General features: G+C 40.6%; 1 protein-coding gene across 1 annotated transcript in view; it reads right to left on the bottom strand.

Moving 5' to 3' along the window:
* Positions 1-2,118: 2,118 nt before the first annotated feature.
* The window catches only part of RAB18 (RAB18, member RAS oncogene family), a 190,834-nt gene continuing 172,954 nt past the window's right edge, over positions 2,119-19,998 (bottom strand). Inside the window, exons 5-7 of the mRNA XM_078663400.1 lie at positions 4,883-5,001; positions 4,731-4,797; positions 2,119-3,585 (exon numbers count right to left, since the gene is read on the bottom strand). Coding sequence (XP_078519526.1) covers positions 3,407-3,585; positions 4,731-4,797; positions 4,883-5,001 — 365 coding nt within the window. The 3' untranslated portion in view covers positions 2,119-3,406. The remainder of the gene's footprint in view (positions 3,586-4,730; positions 4,798-4,882; positions 5,002-19,998) is intronic.

A 19,998-nucleotide genomic window follows, 5' to 3' on the forward strand; every position in this document is an offset into this window, starting at 1 on the left:
ATGTTAATTTAGTGACTCTTTAAGGTTCACCCTGCAAGTGATTGTAGCTTTGCTTGACCACAGCTCACATCCCAGTCAACCAACAACCCAATTTCTCACATTTAGCATTCAAAAAACTTCCTTAGCAGACAAGAATCATGTGGCCAAGTGTTTGATTGGACTCTTAATCGACAGACTCTGCATTCTAGAGTTATAAACACATCGCTTCAGGAAAGTCTTTGGCTGTGGGTTCTGGCCAACTTTAAATTTCATATGATTTAGGGAACCACTCCAGGAAATATCTAAGTCTTCCTAAAGGAGTACATACTGCGTAGTACATGCTGCTTAAAATGAAACCTTCAGTTTAAGCATCACATGTCCATTTTTTATCGATAGCAAACTGATTATTTATCAAAAGAATGTAAATAAAAAAACTAAATGTTCATCCAGTAGCTAGGAAAATCTACCTTCAGTTTAGATATGGAACACTACCTGTAAAATTATTTACCGGCAAATGGCAAAAGGATAATGGTTCAAACGTTGATCTGTGTGTACGATGTAAAGGGCCCGAATCCCTTATTCATGTTTACTTTTTCTGCCCCCTTTCCAAACTGCATGCACAGTGGATTGTTCCCCTTTGTAAAAACTTGGGTGGCAGGGAGTACCAGGAAACATTTGGACTACTGCAGTGAAATGAATTATATGATGCATTGTTATATGTACAATATTGCTGTAGTACTCAGTTTTTCCCCGGTCTTTCTTATGCACTATAATTAGGGGTCTCGTGCTCACCAAATTTTTGGTTTTCTACTATCCTTTAAGTCATGTTTTAATGGAGCTTTATTTGTATTTTTTTAGCTATATTTATTGTTATTTATAATTGTATTTTTATGTATGAGTGATGTTGGTTGTCTTGTTTGTTTATAATTTTATGATCCACAGTGATCGAAATAAAGTTCTTTGATGATGCAAATAAAACTAAAATTAAAAAATATCGCATCACCAAAAGGTTTGAGTTATTGTCCATTAAATATTGAAAAGGGTAATTTGGACACAGGAAGCATGATACAACAACTACATCTCAAGGGAGGACAGGAAGACACAGCCTTGTAGCAGATCTCCTTAAAAGATTCTGGAGTCACAGTTTGCTGTACAAAAGTCGTTACTACTTTGGCAGTGGATTATAAAAAATGTTGGGAATGGGGAAAGTACACCAGTAGGACAGTAACTGTGATAATTTAAAGGTTTAAAACAAAGGATAAACTTTTCCCCACAAGATCCTGATCCTTAAATAAGAATTAGAGTGTAAACCATGGAAGAATACAACATATTATTCAATGAAAAGAAGTCTACACTACACTGCAGATACATGATTTAAAATTAGTATTAGATATTTTAGGTATTTAGGACTTTAATGAAAAATGGGCACAAACAGAAATTACAAGGCAAACTTGATTCATCCTCGAACAATCAAGTTTACAGTACTTAGGACGATGACAACAATATGACAGATATTCGCATGCATGAAGAATAAATAAAAGCAACTTTGCTTTGCCAATACTAAGTTCAACACACAATTTGATTCTCTGACAAACAACTAAAACCTGCAAACCTGTTCTTCAGATGATTAGCTGATATGTAAATACAACATAGAAATAAATTTATTTCTGGGGGAGAAAAAAACCTATCAGGCAAGGGGGTGTCCTAAAAAGTTCTAGAGGATATGGAAGCCTTGGCTTAAATACTATGGCCTTACGCTTACTGACTCCCAATGAGGTCTTGAGATGGGATGGGAAGGAGGAAAGGGAAGGGGGGGTGTGAAGGGAGTCAAAGGGACATACCACAACCGTCTTATTGTAAACTACTGAACACGGAACTGGATGCTTATTGAAACGTCATCACATTCTTAATGAATATTGTATCTGTATCGAAACTATGAAAATGCCAATAAACATATTTAAAAAACAAATACATTTATTTGAACTACTGCATTCATACACTTACTTCCCCGATATCTGAGACACTCATCACACTGTTAAACATGATGTATACCAATCTAGCCCTCGATAAGTAAACCTTTGTTTCATTAACTAACTTGTCAAGCAATTTAAGACATCTGAAATAAGGTTACAAAAAGAATTCTGCGAAAAAAATGTTTATTTACTATACAAGTAAATATTCTGAAACAAACCACTTGACTTTAGTTGTACAGCAAATAAAGTGATATACAAGTGATATTTTGCCATGAGAATTAGGAATTTTATGCTTTTTTATGAGGGATGAAGTCATAACAAGTTTGTTAGAACTTTTTAATGTCAATATATGAAACTGAAAATGATTCTCAGTACAGTATTATTATTCCATCACAGAAACAGAATCACAGTACAAAGCTTTATGCCTGTAAATTTGGGTTTTCATAGTACCCAACAGGAAGATGGCAAACTAGATGGCCTTTAAAACGTAACTGATTTACAATCTTGTTTAACAAAAGTTACATATATATCTTCTAGAATAAGTTTTGAAGAAGGTCGCTTCTTGAGCAAGTCCATAATGGGAGCACAATCAATTGTACTCAGGATTAAAAACCTTCCATTAAAACTTAGTTATCTTCTGAAGCAATGATTAAAAGAAACGTTTTCAAGCATGGCACTCTAGTGTTGCCGCTGTACATTTTAGTGTATTATTTTCATAAAACAATAAGTTGTTTGCAAATGTGAACCCTACATTAGCTATATACATTGTTGCTCTTTTTAAGCATCTATGTAATCGTGTCTGACGAAGTCTAATTCAATAGAACTATCACTCACAAAACAACTGGACCCATCATCCCAAAACTACAATTATTTGTAGTTGATAAACCAGAAGATGGTCCTTAAACTCTGAGCCAAAGGCGTAGAATACATGACTCCATAAACTGATGCTTTGCATACAATTATTGTAATAACAAATTATTTCAAAATGCTGCACAATCATGCTGATTTTCTTATACCTGAAAGGAAAAGCATTTGTTTCGTATACCACCTTGCTATTGCTGGGTTTCTGCATTCTAATCAAGCTTACAATTAAGTATACCAAGGGGCTATCAATATCACATACAAATTAGAAAATACAGGCCACATAAACTGCAACAGAGGCATGTGATTGATACAAACATGGTAATACATGATGGATAACTGATGCTAGGATTTGTGCAATTCTTGTTGTCTAACTGGTTAAAGTCACTTTGAAAGAAACCTGAAAATTGAAAATGTATCATGCATACAGTAACAGAACATTTTCAACTAAAGGATAGTATGTTACCAAAAAAAGTGACTACCATGATACGAAACAACCATAAGGTCCCTAAAATAATCATTCAATGAGTGCATGTATGTACAGAAAGAAATGTCACTAGAGTATTAAATATGAAGGAAAGCACTTTATAAGTTTACAACAAGGAACAATATCCACTGCATGCGCCACCTCCTCCTGTTCCTCCTTCTTGGTTTGATAATCTTACTCCTTTAGACTGAGATTCACTTTCCCACAATCCAGGTGTCTGAATGATCTTTTCCACAAGTTCTTCAAAGGCACATTGAACACCATCACACGTTTTGGCACTTGCCTCTAAAGTAATGCAAAAAAATTCACATTAAATTTTCAAATCCTCACCAAAATTCTCTGATCATTAAGTCGGTTATCCTGTATAAACACAGTTAATTCACCCAATATAGTACTGTTTCATAAACACTGATGGACCTTGAATTTCACCCATCAAAAAAAGATGAGCTAAGCTGTCAGTTTATTTTTTTTTTCATGGAGACCCCAATAGACCCCAATAGACTTCATCATCACAAACATGGTGAAGAGCAGGGTTTTTTCCAAATAATCTGAAATGGTTTCCACAGATCCGAATCCCATCGGATGGTTTCTTTTGTAATCGGAGTATTCAAAATAAGTCTCCGTATGCTGTAAAGTCGGGAACAAAAAATAAATAAATATATAAATAAAAAAAGAACGGACATCTTAGCTCCCATTTTTTTGATGGTGAAATTCAAGGCGAACGGTGAGTATGAGAAGGACTAGGAAACTGTCAAGTTTATTGAGAGACTTTGCACCATTCCTGGAACATAGAACAAAGGAAGAAGGCAGAAGCCCTGATTGAGATTAACGACCTTGAAGGAGCAGGGACACATATGAAACACGTTGGCTGCAAACATCTAACTTCAAAAACTGTGTTTTTGCGATACTCAACCAATAGTTATGTTATGTTATGTTAAAAGATAATTTATAAAGAGCGGTAACACAGATTGGTTTCTTGGCATTCCATTAATTATTTGAATGATGGAATACACTCTCTTGTTAATGTTGTATTAGAAATTTGATACAATGTATTTTCTGATACATATCTTGTTTAAATTTAGTTTGAAAAAACAGGTGAAATAATGATCATATATGTTATAAAGAGTTTGGGCTTGATCTATCATGTGTGTTGAATTTTATTGCTCTCTCAGAAACATTTCTAACATGGTAAATATATTTTTTTAAATTACATATAGCCAAGAATACATACAACTATTTACTTTACCAGTGTTGGACTCTAAGGTGTTGGAGGTTAGCAAAACAAACCTCTGGTTAACATTTAGATAAAAAGTTTCTTTTATCAAATACACCAAATAAAATATTAGCTCTCCACTGCAAACTATTCTAAAAGAAATTTCATTTTAAAATTACTGGCAAAATGTGATTACGAAAGACATTTTAAAACATACCAATGAACAGCATGGAATGCTTTCTAGCAAATTTCAGACCTTCATTTCTGTCTACTTCTCTATTTTCCTTAGGTAAAAAAACAAAATCAATGTTAGTTTTTAACTTTTGGATAGGAGAACATGAAACATTTACCAATGAACAGGTTTCTTACCTTATCAATTTTGTTCGCAACAAGCATTTTCACAATATCATTCCTTGTGCAGTAGGTTTCCAATTCATTTAACCAATTGTCCAATTTAATAAATGTGTCTCTTCTTGCAACATCATAAACTAAAACAAGAACACAAATCTTCCATTTAAAAACAATTCTACAAGAAGCAAGCTGGGTTTATAAAATAAAAATATTGCAATAAAATGGAAACATTTTTTTAAACAAATAAAATTAATCCTCTTATCACGGAGAACACTGGCTTTTTGCCTGTAAAAGATGCAATGTTTCAGAGGTCTTACCAATAACTGTTTAGGCAATGAAAATTGCTTTATAACAATACCAATGCAAATACCTATAACTACAGTACTTTCAGAGTCCACTCGCCCTAGGACAATCTCTCAAAAATGACTGAACATTATCTATGAACACATAAATGAAGTAAATGTTATGTTGTATCAACTCTAACTTTTGTATAACAGATAGTATTTCCCTTCAGTTTTCCTAAAACATTGCTTATGTCACTAATCAGGAACAAACATGATTTTTTTTTAAATGGTAACGGAGACAGCAATAGAAAATGTAGCTGTTGGACTTGGGCCTTTTGGCAGGTTCACCCCAAAACTTTTTGCATTTTCCTAGCCTGTTTCTGTAACCTGGTGTTGGTGATTTTAGGCCTCTGCGCACTTTTTCACTGTGGTCCAGTGTAAGGTGCGCGTGCTCTCTGTGTATGTATGAGTGGCCTGCCCTCCCATAGGAATGCATAGGAAATATGTGTGTCCATGGTAGTTCCTGATGTGTGGGGAGTGCATTGGCAAGTTTGGTATGTGCGAACTCGTGAGATTAAATGCTGCGCGATGATGTGTGCCGATTTCTTGTGTCTAGTGGAGAAGTGCCACTTCTAGAAGTTGGTATTTCTGTGTGCAGTGAATGTGAATTGGACTGTCTGGCTTGTGATTGACAGGAGCTGGCTGGTGTGCTTGGCTCCAGGAGTCAGGATGGGTCTGTCCCGGTGGTGAATGGGGAGATCTGCATGTTGATGGAAGGGAGGAGTTGCACCTGGGACCTGAATAGGGCTGTGCCTTCCCTACACAATGCTGGCTCCACCCCCTGTGGTGCGTCTGATGTCCCTAGCCTGGCCAGTAAAAGGGGGTACCCCTGAACCAGCTGTAGCTGGTTCTCCCATTGTCTGCACCTTGTTAAAGGATTTCTGTGTATAAAAAGGGGCTGTGACACCATGAAAAAGGTTCTTGTGCTTAACTTGAAACAACCGGGGGCGTGCTGCTGCTGGGGCCCAGGGAAAGGCTTGCCTCCCTGGGCCCTGCCCTGCCCCTGGATCCCTGGAGGACTTCGTGGGACCCTTTTACTTTGCTTAAATGATCTCCAGGACCCCAGAGAGACCTTTGGGGCCGCCCCAGCACCTTGTGAGTGCTGGCTTTGTTTTTGGGGCACCTAGCTCCTCCTGCGCTGCATTTCCCAGAGGGAGCCCTTTGTTTTGGGCCCCGCAGTGCTGGGCTGCAATCCTCCGCGAGGGATTTCCAAAATGGGGACTCCCCCGCCGTGCTGCCGAAAATACGCCCTCCCCCCGTTTATGCCGCCGTGACTGTCCTTTATTTAAATTACGGGTGCCCACCCCGTTGTTGTGCTCGGATTATTAATTGGTCCTAGCGGGTGTCCACCCCGCTGTTCATTTTAAAATACGGGTGCCACCCCGTTTATGCCGCCAAAGGAATCACCGCGCAGCCTGAGCTGCTTTTCAAAATGTTGCCGGGCCGCTGCCTTACGTGACCCGGAAGCAGAGGAGGTGGGCGGGGCCGAGAGTGCCAGCCGGAGCTTCGCGGGCTCCACTTCCGCTTCTCCCCCCGGCCGGGGAGAAGCTGCGCAGAGCCCCGCCGGCTCTGTTCCAAGTCCCGGTCCCAAGAAGGGTGAAGATGGTCCTGTGTACATTGCGTACGAGACAGAGTACCGTAGCGGTCCACCGAGAGAGGAGCAGCCCCGTGACCAACGAGAGAGCCGGTAAGTTTAGACTGCTGTGGAGGGAGATGGCGTCTGAGCGGCCCTGTGTGCTAAGTGGGCCGCTCCAACGTGGCGAGACTTGTATTCTGGGCTAGAGGGACATGTTGTTGCCCCCTTTTTGTACCACTTTGTTCGCCATAAGTTGGCAGGGTATGCTCAGACGTGAGTCCCTTGCTCACTTTGCCACTGGATTCAAGCAAGCCGGGACGAAGACGGCTGAAATGCCAGAAACCGGTCCTCGGAAGCTTGTTTCCGGTCTAGGGAAGGCATGGCTTGGCAGTTCGGGCTGGACTGTTCCCATGAGGCACAGGGTCAGACTGATTTGCATATGGCCATGTCTGAACTGGGGTGGCAGAGTGGGCTGAAGAACGGTGATGGATTAAACCCAGACCTGTTGACTGGGTGTGAGTGTTTGATTGGTTCAGATGCTCCATCCATCACCACCCCCTTTTTGTACCACGTTGCCCCCGTTGTGGGCCTACTCTTCTTAAGAGCCAGAGGGCTTCAGCGCATGGGGGCATATCGATTTAAAGAGCCCCAGGAGGCTCCAGCGTGGGGCATGTTTTGTTTGAGCCTGCGGGCTCCAATGTCGGGCCATACTTGTTTACTTGTGCCCAGAGGGGCCCACGCTCATTATTTGATTATTTGAGGAGCCAGGGTGCTCCATGGGACCTGTTCATTTTCAGAGCTCTGTGGCTCCAACGAGGCCCCAGTTGTTGGCAGAGCCAGGTGGCTCCCAGGGGGTACACCAGTAGTCGGAGCCTAGGTGGCTCCAACGTGTTGCCAGTGAGTTTAGAGAGCCCCAGCGATGGCACAGAGGTGCCAGGCCATCCACAGCTGCGCAGCACTTAGTACCAGCTGCAGCGTTTAGGCCCCATGTAATGGATCTAAGCTGCCCAGCAAGTAGTGGCATAATATGTTTATGCTGGTGAGGTTGGCGCAGGATGTTATTCGTGCCTGACGTGACTGTGCATAATGTAAAGTTATGTTACAGGTTGAGGTGGAGTACAGTGATTACCAGTGGCTACTGGTTGTAGGTTTATGATCTATTTTTACTTGTACCAATTTCTACTAAGTGTTGATCCTGACAGTGGCCCACGTGGCCCTGTCCTGTGTAAATAATCCCTTGTGAATAGTGCCTGTGCCAGTTGGCACAATGTATATTGTATGATTACTATCTGATGTATTTTGAGAATACAAAGGCTATTTTTATATAACCTTGTGTGGAGTTCCTTTTGTGGTGTGCCTGGGATGTTGTTGCGGTGTGCGTGGGCAAATGCTTTACACATTGCCTCCGGGATAAGCCTGACTGCTCATGCCATGCTACCAAGGGGGTGAGCAGGGGTTATCTTGGCGTGTAACTCCCTTGCCCTGACTAGAGTGGTGGTTTCTGCCTGGCTTTGGCACAAGCCTTAACCTTAGCCAACCAGTAATCCCAGTTCTAACAGTAGCGTATCTGCAATCATTTGTTTCAAGCTTGTTATGTTGTAGATTCAACTAGTTGGGTCCAGAATATTGCATTTTATTTTTCTTTAGAAGTCTTTGATTTTGCTTTGAGGCATGCACCAAATAACTTCTGATCATGTCCCCTAAAAAACCACAATGCGAAGGGACAAATACTTCACCTCAGATTACGCACATAGGCTTTCCAGTTGACATAAGAGCTAATGTTTCCTTAAAAAAGAAAACAAAACATGAACACTTTATAACTTTGCACTCTGCTACCTTAACCCACCTGGGAGGTGGGAGAGCCATTTGTGGATGTACAACACAACAAGCTCCAATTTGATTGCTACAGGAAACTCATTTTTCTGTTTTCAGCACATATATTGTAGATTAAAATGATGTGCAAAGAAGCAGCACGCCCTTTTCTAAAGTACTTTGCACAAAGTCGAAGAAGATAAAGCAAATAAACTTATTGTAACTCGCTGACTGGACTATTACAATTACATCGTAGTGTTCTGTGAATGTGTGGAGCGATTCCCTTGTTGCATCTTGGCAATGCAAGTTAAAAAATTGTTTTCCAAGACGCCAGTGTTGCATTTATTTATTTTGTTTTTGGAGTGGAGTGATTGTGTGGCGAAGCTTGAAGTGTTGGCTTTGCCTATGCAAAACACATCTGAATGCACCTAAAAATCCAGATAGCAATGCCTTCCTTTTGAATTGTCTCGATGTGGCTGTATAAATGCAAAAAGTGGTTAGTTTTTCTAACAGGCTAAGTAGGAACTATGTAGTGCATTAGAGTTCTCCTAAAATTAGTGCATATAGGGGAATCATTATGTGGACTGGGAAAAAGTGTTGGCAAGTAAATGGACTGCTTAGTGTAGAAAACTGATACCCCCTTAGGCAGAAATCATTGCTGTTTACCTGGAACTACTGCCTGTATGCAATTAAAAATTTGGTAGGACTGTGAAAGAGAAAAACAACAACTTTCAGAGGAGGGTCAAAGGGACTATGTTTGGCTGAGTAAAATAGACTATCACCAGACTAGGCACACTGGGAATGCAGTGCATCAGCTAGCACATGATGGAGAGACACTTAAAGCACTGGTATAAGTCCTATCAGCCCACCCATGTGGCGGAGCCTCATCATGTAGGACATCTTGAACTAGGTCTGTGTCCCCAAGCCTTGATGTATTGGCTTTGTATCACTAGGCCATAGTTCAGAGGATAGAAGTGTCCTCATCACAGTCAACTTTGCTTGGCAATCATTCAGGCCTGAATGATTACCAAGCAAAGTTGACAGTGATTTTTTCACACTGTCCTTACACTGTTTTTTAACCTGACGTCCAGGTGAATATCATTAAAAATTCCTCCATTTGCCTTGACCGTCATTTCAAAACACACCACTCACTTTCCCTTTTATTGCACTGCATTACATCAGCATCGCCAGTGGTGAGGACACTTCTATCCTCTGAACTATGGCCTAGTGATACAAAGCCAATACATCAAGGCTTGGGGACACAGACCTAGTTCAAGATGTCCTACATGATGAGGCTCCGCCACATGGGTGGGCTGATAGGACTTATACCAGTGCTTTAAGTGTCTCTCCATCATGTGGTAGCTGATGCACTGCATTCCCAGTGTGCCTAGTCTGGTGATAGTCTATTTTACTCAGCCAATTTAGACCTTCAAGTTTCTTTGTTGTTTAAGGACTGTGAAAGACTCGCTGTATGGTGTTGTAATGGTTTGTCTTGCATGCAATCTTAAGTGATGACTCCGTGCTTTACAAACTACGCATTCCTAGGTATATATTCTCGAGTCCTCATGCTCTTGAAAGAGCATCTTTCTCCAAAGACGTTTCTCTATTTAATTTCTACCCACCCACTTCAATGTCTTCTTCAAACTCTTCTTTAAAAAGTCCCTGAGATGGCTCTGAGTGCCTTGGGGCCATCACATCATGATGCACCATGCGCATTTCCATTGGGAGTCGAGTTGTCTTTTTAATGTTGAAAGGCTCTGCACACCTTACATTTGTATTGGGCCTGGTGCCTTGGTAAACACGTTAAAGACCATGTAACGGTCTTCCCAGAGCTAGCGGGCATTACAGATTGGGTAAAATGTAAAGGTGTATTTTCCATGTACAACTCCATGCCTCCAAAGCATGTCCCATTCTCCAACCTCTAGAGGCATTCTTATATGACCTGGTGGCTCAGGCTTGAGACTGATAGAAGATATGAAGGGTTATGTTTTAAAAGATTCAGCTCCCCAGCTACTACTTCTCATGTGTTTTTTAGCCTTCTGTGTACAATTTCACCCTGTGCGTGCAGTGTTTTGACCAGGCACTCCTAACTACTAACCTAATGATAAAATGTAATATGATGTGGAATCAGTCTCTTTGTGTATTGTGGATTTTAGAAAATGTGCTCACACGTCATGTGATACACATCTTAAACCAAAACTGAAGACTCAAAAATAAACATAAAGGCAGGGATGTGGAATTCCTATAGCCCGACGCCCGGGACATATTGTTTGGGGTCAAGGGCTACAAGTTTTAATGTGCATTTTGTCCTTGGGACAAGTAGGCCCAACCCCCTGCAGCACAAACCCTTTGTTGCCAGTTTACAGTACCACATTGTGGCTCAGGGAAGGGCATTCTCTACAATTGAGGTAAAGTGTGTGTTATATGTAATATGTGTGTTAATGCTGTTCAAACTTGTATATATGGTTCATTAACGCAAACCCTTTATTATTAGGGTGAGCACTAAAAGTAAATGTTTTAGGCTCAGCCTGCAATACTGACGGTGGTTCCAGTATAAAAGTGTACACACATTTTCAAAGTTTAATAATTTGAGGCTCTGTATAATACACCCAGAATGCTCTCTGATGATATGCAAATATTTGCAGAAGCTGGAAAGCAAGAGTGATGATTCTTTGCTTTCAAAATAAAACATTCACAAAAAAATGCATGTAAGAAAAGAAAACATTTAGCTAAACTACTGTAAGATTTTAGGTACCATATCTTTGCAGCATCATTTAGTAACATGTTGATGTAAGTTAGTATTTCCCCAAAATATTCAGAATGGAATATCAGTGTAACCAGTTTAAATATGAATATGGAAAACAAGAACAAACAAGCATTGGCAAAGCTAGTAGGTCTGAAATTGGTGGTCAGCCTTTTGGTTTTGTCAAGGCGTGACTTGTTTAGGCATGGTTTTTGTAAAACCTTAACAGTGTGGGAGCTGCGGGGTCCTCACCATTATAACAAGCATTGGCAAAAGCAAAGAAAAAATTAAAAAATGTTGGTCTCAGCACACATTGCCGCAGCGGTTCTGGGCACTGAACAAAACTACTTTGTGTGCCAATATGCTTCTTCTAAAAGAGCAAAATAGTGTCACTTACAGGGACGCCAGCAGATAGACAGACAGAGAGTAACAGAAAAAAACAAAAATACAAAAGGTCATGGTTAATGCCAGGCCTAATTAGAGGCCCAATTATTAAAGAAAGTCTCAAAAGTGCATCCATGGTATATATCCTTGCATTAAGTGCATATGTACAGTTTCCATTAATTCACAAGAATTTACAGAAGTAGGCCAAGAAATAGTACTCCCAGTAAATATTTGTAAACTGCATTTTAGCATGTGAAAATCTGAATGTTTTCAAGTTCACTTTTCCTCCAACCACTTTTTTCCCAACCCTGGAAGAAGTTAAAAGTCTGCCACTGTCAGTAGTAAATTTCCAACCGTTCTCAGTATGGGAAATGATTAGAGAACAATTGGTGAAAACCCTTAAAACATGCACGTTAGTAGGTTTGCACAGACTAAAAAGGGCATTCCAACCCTGGAACTATTGCTTACCACTATCTTCAGCCCCAGCATGTAGACCTGCAGAAACATAGCAGCATAAAGGAATTGCTAGTATTCAAACACTACTATGGTATAAACCCTGGCATAATCAGAGGCTATATCAGAACTCTTATATAATGAGACTGCTGCGTAAATTGCTTTCTGGACTACATGGCACAAAGGGGACAAGTGGATTTTGTTACAGGACAAGTAGAATTATTAAGTAGCCTGCCCCATGGACAAGTAGATATTTTATTAAATTCCACACCCCTGATAAAGTTACAATATTCTGAACCCAACTCTAGATGACAATGTGTGAATCTACAGCACATGCTGCAGTAAATTACTCAATAAATGGCTGGTATCAGCAAGGCAGTAGTAGCAGCTTTGAAATGGGAGAATCAGCTTTTAGACTACCTTCTAAGGAGTGGTTTGCTTTTTGATAGCAAACTATACAAGAGACTGCTTTGAACTATACAAGGGTCTGCTACGAAGGAGTTTAACCTATTCAAACATGCCCATAGTTAACAAATACACAATTCGATCTAAAAATGACCTTTATGTTATCGAGCTACAATTAAATAAATAAAATCTCATACTAACAACCGATAAAGATGTTTCAGCTGGAGAGGAACAATCATGAAAGAATGAAGGAAGCAAAATAGTTGAACATAAAAATCAGAATACTATGGGAAGAAACCTTGGTTGAGTCCTGCTGAATACCTCATAATGAAAAAATGTGCAAGGTTCATGGATTTATATGGTTTGAATCATACCCATCCTGTGTGCTGATTTAAATGCTATTGAGAAAGCATCTTTCTAAGACGTATGCCGCAAGAAGGACTTCTGAAGGCAGTAGAAAAATGCACAATGGGGTAAAATCAAAGCATTAGCATAAAAGAGTAAACACACAGATGCACATTTAGTGGCTGATTTGCACAAAGTAAAACCTGCTAAAATCGTAGCTTCCCTGATTAATTTGTGCGATCTTAAGCAAATACTATGTTTCACCAAAACTCCTTTTGCTTCATTGTTGCATATGAAAGCACTTTCAAATAGGAGTTGAGAATACCAGCTGCACAAAAACCTATTGTGTGTGATTTAACACACTAGAATATAGCTCTTTAACAATATTGGCCACCTACAGGGTTTACATCACAACTGTCTTGCCTATTAGTTAACAAGTGGTTTGTGCTTAAAAACAATGGGCCTCATTTACAATATTTATACGCTCGGCAGCGCAGCATGCCTTCCTGCTGCACTGCCATGTGTCAAAAGAAACGGGCAGGAATGCATTGTATCGACAAAATAAGGCGCATTCCCGTCCTTGTCCCCTGCGCTGCTGCACAATGGGCTGCCATGCACCAATGTAGGCACCCTTGTGCCATGGGGTCTGCGTTGTAGGGGTGATTGTCTTTGAGCAGGAAGGGTCCCCTTCCTCAACAAAAACAATCATAAGAAGTGTTTTCCTCTTTCTATGTGGGGGGCAGAATACAGCCCACATAGAAAAAAGAAAAATTAGGAGAAATAAAGGTATTTCTCCTTGTTGCGCCTCCGTTACGCCTCCCCTGGTGAGGCACAGTGATCTGACTAATTTCCAGGTTTACAAAACCTTGTAAATTTGGGAATGCGTCAGGTTCCATTGATGTTTCATGGGAACAACCACAGTAAACCCCATGGAACACCCTTTTCTTGTGTTCTAGGGCCTAACTGAAGTGCACAATATAGAACTATATCACATGCAAATAATGAAGTTTCTTTTTACCGTTTGGTATCCTCAAATGCATGGCATGTCAAACGTCAACTCTCCCTGAAAATTTTGACCTTGATTTACAACTTAAAACTTAAAATTGTCACATCTCCTTTTTTCTTTGAATGCCACGGTCCTTGCTGCCAATCCTCTGCATATCTTCCCTCTGAGTTGTGTGAACATTTGCCTCAATCTCGGTTATTGTATTTGTGCAAATTGCCCATACCTCATCTTAAAGCTTGAAACAGGTCCTTCTTGGCAAATCATACTGTGCAATCTAGCAATACCTAATGTGCTCTTGCTCCCCTACTGATTGCACAGACCATCTGCATGAACTCCTATACACACCCTCACTAAGGATCATACCCAACTGATATTTTAATCCACCTCAAATACACTTGAGTTGACAGAGACATGGAATGGTCTCCTTGAGAGAATTAGACTTAACCCTTTACAAAATTAACCACTGGATTAACCACTTACCTTGGCTCCTGAGCAAAGTGCTGAATGGCATAACGCACTTCCATACCTTGTTAGGATTATTAAGGGCTGTAGAAATGTAATTGCAATACAATACTCAATAAATGATCTGTTAACTTTCCGCAGTGTCCACTCCTGGCCCTTCCATCCCCGATCGACTTATCAATAGATGTCAGCTGTAGGGCTAAAAGTCAGACAAGGGGTCAGCCCTGAAGTGTCATCTTGGGTTAAAGGGTGGGTGATCTCACTTCTGACAAATACCGTGGATTCTGGTAGCGCACTTGCTTGGATAGTGAGTTGTCACATGTCTTTTGGTGCAAATGGCCTTGACCACAGTGCACAGAGACCATTCACTGCCACACATAGCGAAAAAACATTGATCACTACTAGATCCATGCCCCCCTAAAATTGTTCACCTGGCTCCTGGGATCTGGCACTCCACTGACCAAGATTTGCAACGAAATCATCAATACGGAACATTTACCCTCTGAATGGAAGATCATCTCCATTCTACCATTGATAAAAAAGAAAATTACCTTGACTTTCAACGAGCCTAGCAGTTATAGGCCCGTTTTAAGACCATTTCCAGCTAAATTACTAGAGAAGGTTCTGAAAACTGAACTCATATCATTTATTAACAATAATAATTTTTCAGTTTGAGCTCAATATGGTTTTAGAAAGGCACTCAGTACAGAATCAGCACTGATAGCTCAATTGGAAGAATGGAGGTCCATTCTTGATGGAGGAGGTCGGGCGCTTTAATATTACTAGATCTTTCAGCAGCCTTTGACAAGGTCAAGCATAACATCGTAATCGACCGACTTGCTGAGCTAGGAGGCCTTGCGTTTAAGATGATAATATTTTTTCTAACAGACTGAACCATGTGGCGAAGGGCGATTTAATCTCTGAACAATTTTACCTCCCATGTAGGGTACCCCAGGGATCTTCTTTAAGCCCTACTCTTTTTAACCTTTATGTTACTCCACTGGCAAGACTTATAAAATCGCTGGGTTTCTCTATGGTATCATACACTGATGACATCCAAATTGTGGTATCCATAGCAAGCCATCATGAGGAGACTGCTCAAAGGTTTAGCCCATGCATGGGTCCGGTAGAATACTGGATGAGATCAAATTGCCTAAAGCTTCACGCTGGAGAGACTGCGGCTCTTCTTTTTGGTAAAGATAACTCCTTCTGGTCACCAAGCTGGTGGTCGTGGGATATGGGGGTTCCACCCAAACAAGATCAGAAAGCAAGAAATTTAGGAATCGACTTTGATGATAAACAATTTTGAAGATCACGTCAGTGATCTTGACTCATAAGTATTCTTCACTTTAAAAAAAATAAAAAAAGATCGGTCCTTTTATCCCTTTGGACCTTCAAAAAATGGTAGTTACTACCTTAGTCCTAGCTAAACAGCATTATGGAAATGCCCTTTTCATCGGCATCCGAAAAAATCACTCCTAAAACTCCAGATGCTGCAGAATGCCTTTGCTTGGCTTCTTGCAGGAATTCCAAAATATCAGTCAGTATCACCGGCCTTGATCAAGCTGCACTGGCTTCCAGTTGCAAGGAGGATGAAATTTAAGGCACTATGTATTGCGTTTAAGGCACTGCACAATACTGGACCTTACTACCTTCATGAGAAATTAGTCTGGTACACCACTCCTAGGACACTCCGACCCCCAGATGCAAACTCTTAGTATTACTAAAGGTCAAATGAGCTTTATGAGGAGGCAGACGTTTTGTCCTGAGGGCTGCAAGATTATGGAACTCCTTCCCCGAGAATCTTAGGAAAACGGCCAGACCTTTTATTTCGAAAATCTCTGAAGACGTTGCTTTTGTTAATAATAGCGCCCATATTTCGATCTCGCCTTTCACCTCTTGTTTAGTATTGCTGCAGCGCCAAGACGCATCAGGGCATTCGAGCGCTATGCAAAAATATAAAGCTTATCAACAGTTCAGTTTGCTTTTCATTCACAGAGATATTTAGCAAGGAAACATTCTTATTTTGCACAGGAGGATTCTGCCCACTTCTCAGTCTCTTGTTCACACAACAATTTTGTAGCCTCCCTCATACTTGCTTTCGGTAGCTGGAGTCCTGGCGGGTGCATGACAAATGCTGGCAGTGGTCTCATTTGTGGCGACTTAGAATGAACAGGCCACGGTGGTGCCATCACTGGGAATGTGGAGAGTGACTATTTGAGTACAGCGCATCCTTCTAGCACCTTTCGACTTTCACAGTAGTTGCCTCTGTAGGTCTGGGGCTGGATGAATGCTGATTCAGCAGGTGCACCCTCCTAACATGAGTGTCTCCAACATCTAGGCTCAGGAGTGTTAGGAGGCTATCTTCACCCTTCTCCTCATGCCACGCTAAATCCAGGTCATCTATTCAGACCTGCACAACAGAGTCCTACTACTATACATGAGCACACATGCAGTGCACGTGCATACACACTTCACATGCACACAGCATGCCAGTGCAAAGTTTGGGTTTCACAACACATCAGAACTCACACTAGCATTGCTTAAGCACACACAACTTAGACAGTAGTCCACTACCTACAATAAGGGCAAGTTTGGTGCACACTGCCTGTCCTGTCTTAGGACAAGTTATTGACCTTGAATTAGCAAAGAATGAACAACTCCTTTGCTCACATGCTAGAAAGCATAATATCAAGAACAAAATAAAAGTCAGAATACTTGTTTCACTGGCAGATGGGCACGGAGGGCATAGGTACATACTCATTTACTACGCGGGGAACATTCCCATCCTAGCACTTGTAACCTGTGCTTCGTTGGGCAAGTTATAATTATGGCATTGCACTTGCGAAAAGTTTTTCTGGCGGACTATTGTAACAGGGGAAGTTTGCATTGGTAGTGTTTTCTTCTGACAATAAACCTCAGGAACCTTTAATACTTTTCTTCTAATGGAATATGAAAATATATATCTTGGAGCACTATAGAGCACATCTAATGCCCTTGATGGGGATGCAGAGAGAAGATAAGACAATTTTTCAGAATTCCTTCTGTTTTATCAATTCATTCACCATTTTCAAGATGGGTCTGAACTAGTTCTCTTTTTTTTTTTAAAGAAATCAGTAGAAATAAATGTTGTTTATATAAAATAGAGAACAGATTGTAGCGCCCAGAGGGCATACCTCTAATTCCATTTCTCTGCCTCGTGGGGTGCCTCAGGGATCATCATTGTCCCCAACACTGTTTTAACATCTATGTCACCCCCTAGGCAAACTTATTTGAACACATGGTTTTTCTGCAATATCCTATGCCGACGGTACGCAGATAGTCATATCAATGACATCTGATGTCAACGTTGTGGCCAAATAATCTAAGAACGGTCTGGCACAAATTACAAGATGGAAGCTGGAAAACTGTCTTAAGTTAAACAATGAGAAAACAAAGGTGATACCTCTTTGGAAATGGCATGCCTTTTTGGAATGACTCCTGGTGGCCTGCTAATTCAGGTCCACTTCCAACTCCAGTTCAAAAAGTGAAATATCTTTGGGTCATGTTTGATGGCAATCTTTGTTTCTCTGAACAGATCAACCATATTACATCTCCATGTTTATATCTACTGAAGATATTCAAAAAGGTCTTACCATTTATTTCATTAGACGTGCAAAAGATGGTAATTGTTGCTGTGGTTCTGTCTAAGATAGACTATTGCAATGCTCTCTATTTGGGAATTTCTAAATGTCTCCAATGAAAGTTTCAGTCTCTGTAGAACGAAGCAGCCTGCATGCTTCTAAGAATCCCAAAATGTAGTTTCACTTCAAAGAGTATTAGGGAACTCCACTGGCTGCCTGTCTTGTGCATAGTACATAAGGTGTTGCTAGTTTCAGATGACCTGTGGATGACATGTCCCTCAACGTGACCCGAGATCCTTTGCTGCTATGTTTGTGGCTGTTCCTAAAATAAAGAAGGCAAATTGGAGTGGCAGACGTTTCTCCTACCTGGCTTGCAAGCTATGGAATTCTATGCCTTTCTCATTGAGATCAGAAAAGAACAGGGTTAATTTTAGAAAACTGTTAAAGCATGACTCTGTCTCCAGCATTAAGTAAGTTTTGTTTCTTTTGGCAGCTTAGCTGCAGCATGCTAGCGCTAAGATGCATCGGCATTCACGCTCTTTAGAAAAAATATTATACTCCTTTTCTCCTTTTAGGGGGGGGTTGACTTCCTATTGAAGAGTGTTGAGTTTTAAATTTAAGTCTTGCCTGTGGTATGGCTTGATGACATGACAAGAGCCTCAGAAACACAGGCAATTTTAACTATATGCCTATCAGTCGCCTGTTATTTTTTGCCATTCTTTGAGGTGGTTTCTGATGATTACACCTACCACAGCAGTGGACGGAGAAGAGAGTATAGATGAGTTTCTATTTTGCAGGGGCTTTCCTGCAGCCACGGATAACTGTAGGCCTCCTATCCCTTTTGTTTTCTTCTTACGCTGTTTATATTGCTTCTGGTGCTATCAATGGTCGGGCCACTGAAGGGTTTGAATTGTATGCTGGGGAAAATAATGAAAAAATGTATAATGAGGTTTGCTGAAGTTTTTCATTAGCTTGAAAACCAAAGTTACCAAAACAAAAGAATATTTTGTCTATGGAGTAGGGCTAGTAAGCTAAGCCAGGAACTGCAACACATGACAAGACTGACACCAGCCATGATAATTAAAATCGAATGAGTCAGCAGAAGCACATATTACCTGGTTCAATATCATCTTTACTTCATTCAAAATGTCATTGAAGTGTCTTCTATATTCACATGGAAGTATCTCTATAAAGCACTGTAGTGAATTCCATCTTCTAAATAGTGCAGTAACACTGACATTCTTCATTCCTGTTGTTAAGGTTTCAAAACCACTTCCTTCCCACTACATCAAGCTTTTAATGCTCTTCTTCCAGAGGTACGTTGGAGGCTCGAGCTTTAGCAGGGCATTTTCTTGCATCGACCAGGACAGTGTACAATGAAAGGGCTGAAAGAAGCGGCAAAAGGTCCTGCTATGAGCGTTTACATTTTGTCAGGAACTCAGATAGAGCAGGCTTGGTTGAAGCAGTAATTTAAAACCGTTCCATTGCGGTTTCCAATAAACCAGGGAACAGGGTTAATAAAGGTATAAAGATAGACCAATTATGCAAGATCTCAAATATGACAGAAGCAGAGATGCTGGTGTTGAAGTATTGGAATATTAAGTTTGGCAGCTCCTCTGAAAATACTTCATAAAAAATTACCACTGAACTTCTGAAAGGAGATGATTTCATTAGCGTAGGACAGTATCTACAAAGCGGTGAGGAGGAAGAACTTGCAGAAGATCTAGAATTTCATCTACAAAAGGGAGGAATACTGTCTAGAAAGTCTAAGATGGTGCCATAATCTCAAAGAACTATGTCCTTCTGAAAAATGTGTCCGACATTGGTGACTTTAGGCTTCTTGGGGTCTGCCTCCATTGAGATATTGGAGGTGGAATTCGCAGTAATTAGGACACAGATTGTGGTGTGATAGGACTTATAAATAAGTGTATAGGAATTGAAGAACTGAGAGCAGGTCAGACTTGAAGGCTACGAGGCACCG

Source organism: Lissotriton helveticus, chromosome 10, assembly GCF_964261635.1.
Source record: "Lissotriton helveticus chromosome 10, aLisHel1.1, whole genome shotgun sequence".
Classification (NCBI taxonomy): Eukaryota; Metazoa; Chordata; class Amphibia; order Caudata; family Salamandridae; genus Lissotriton; species Lissotriton helveticus.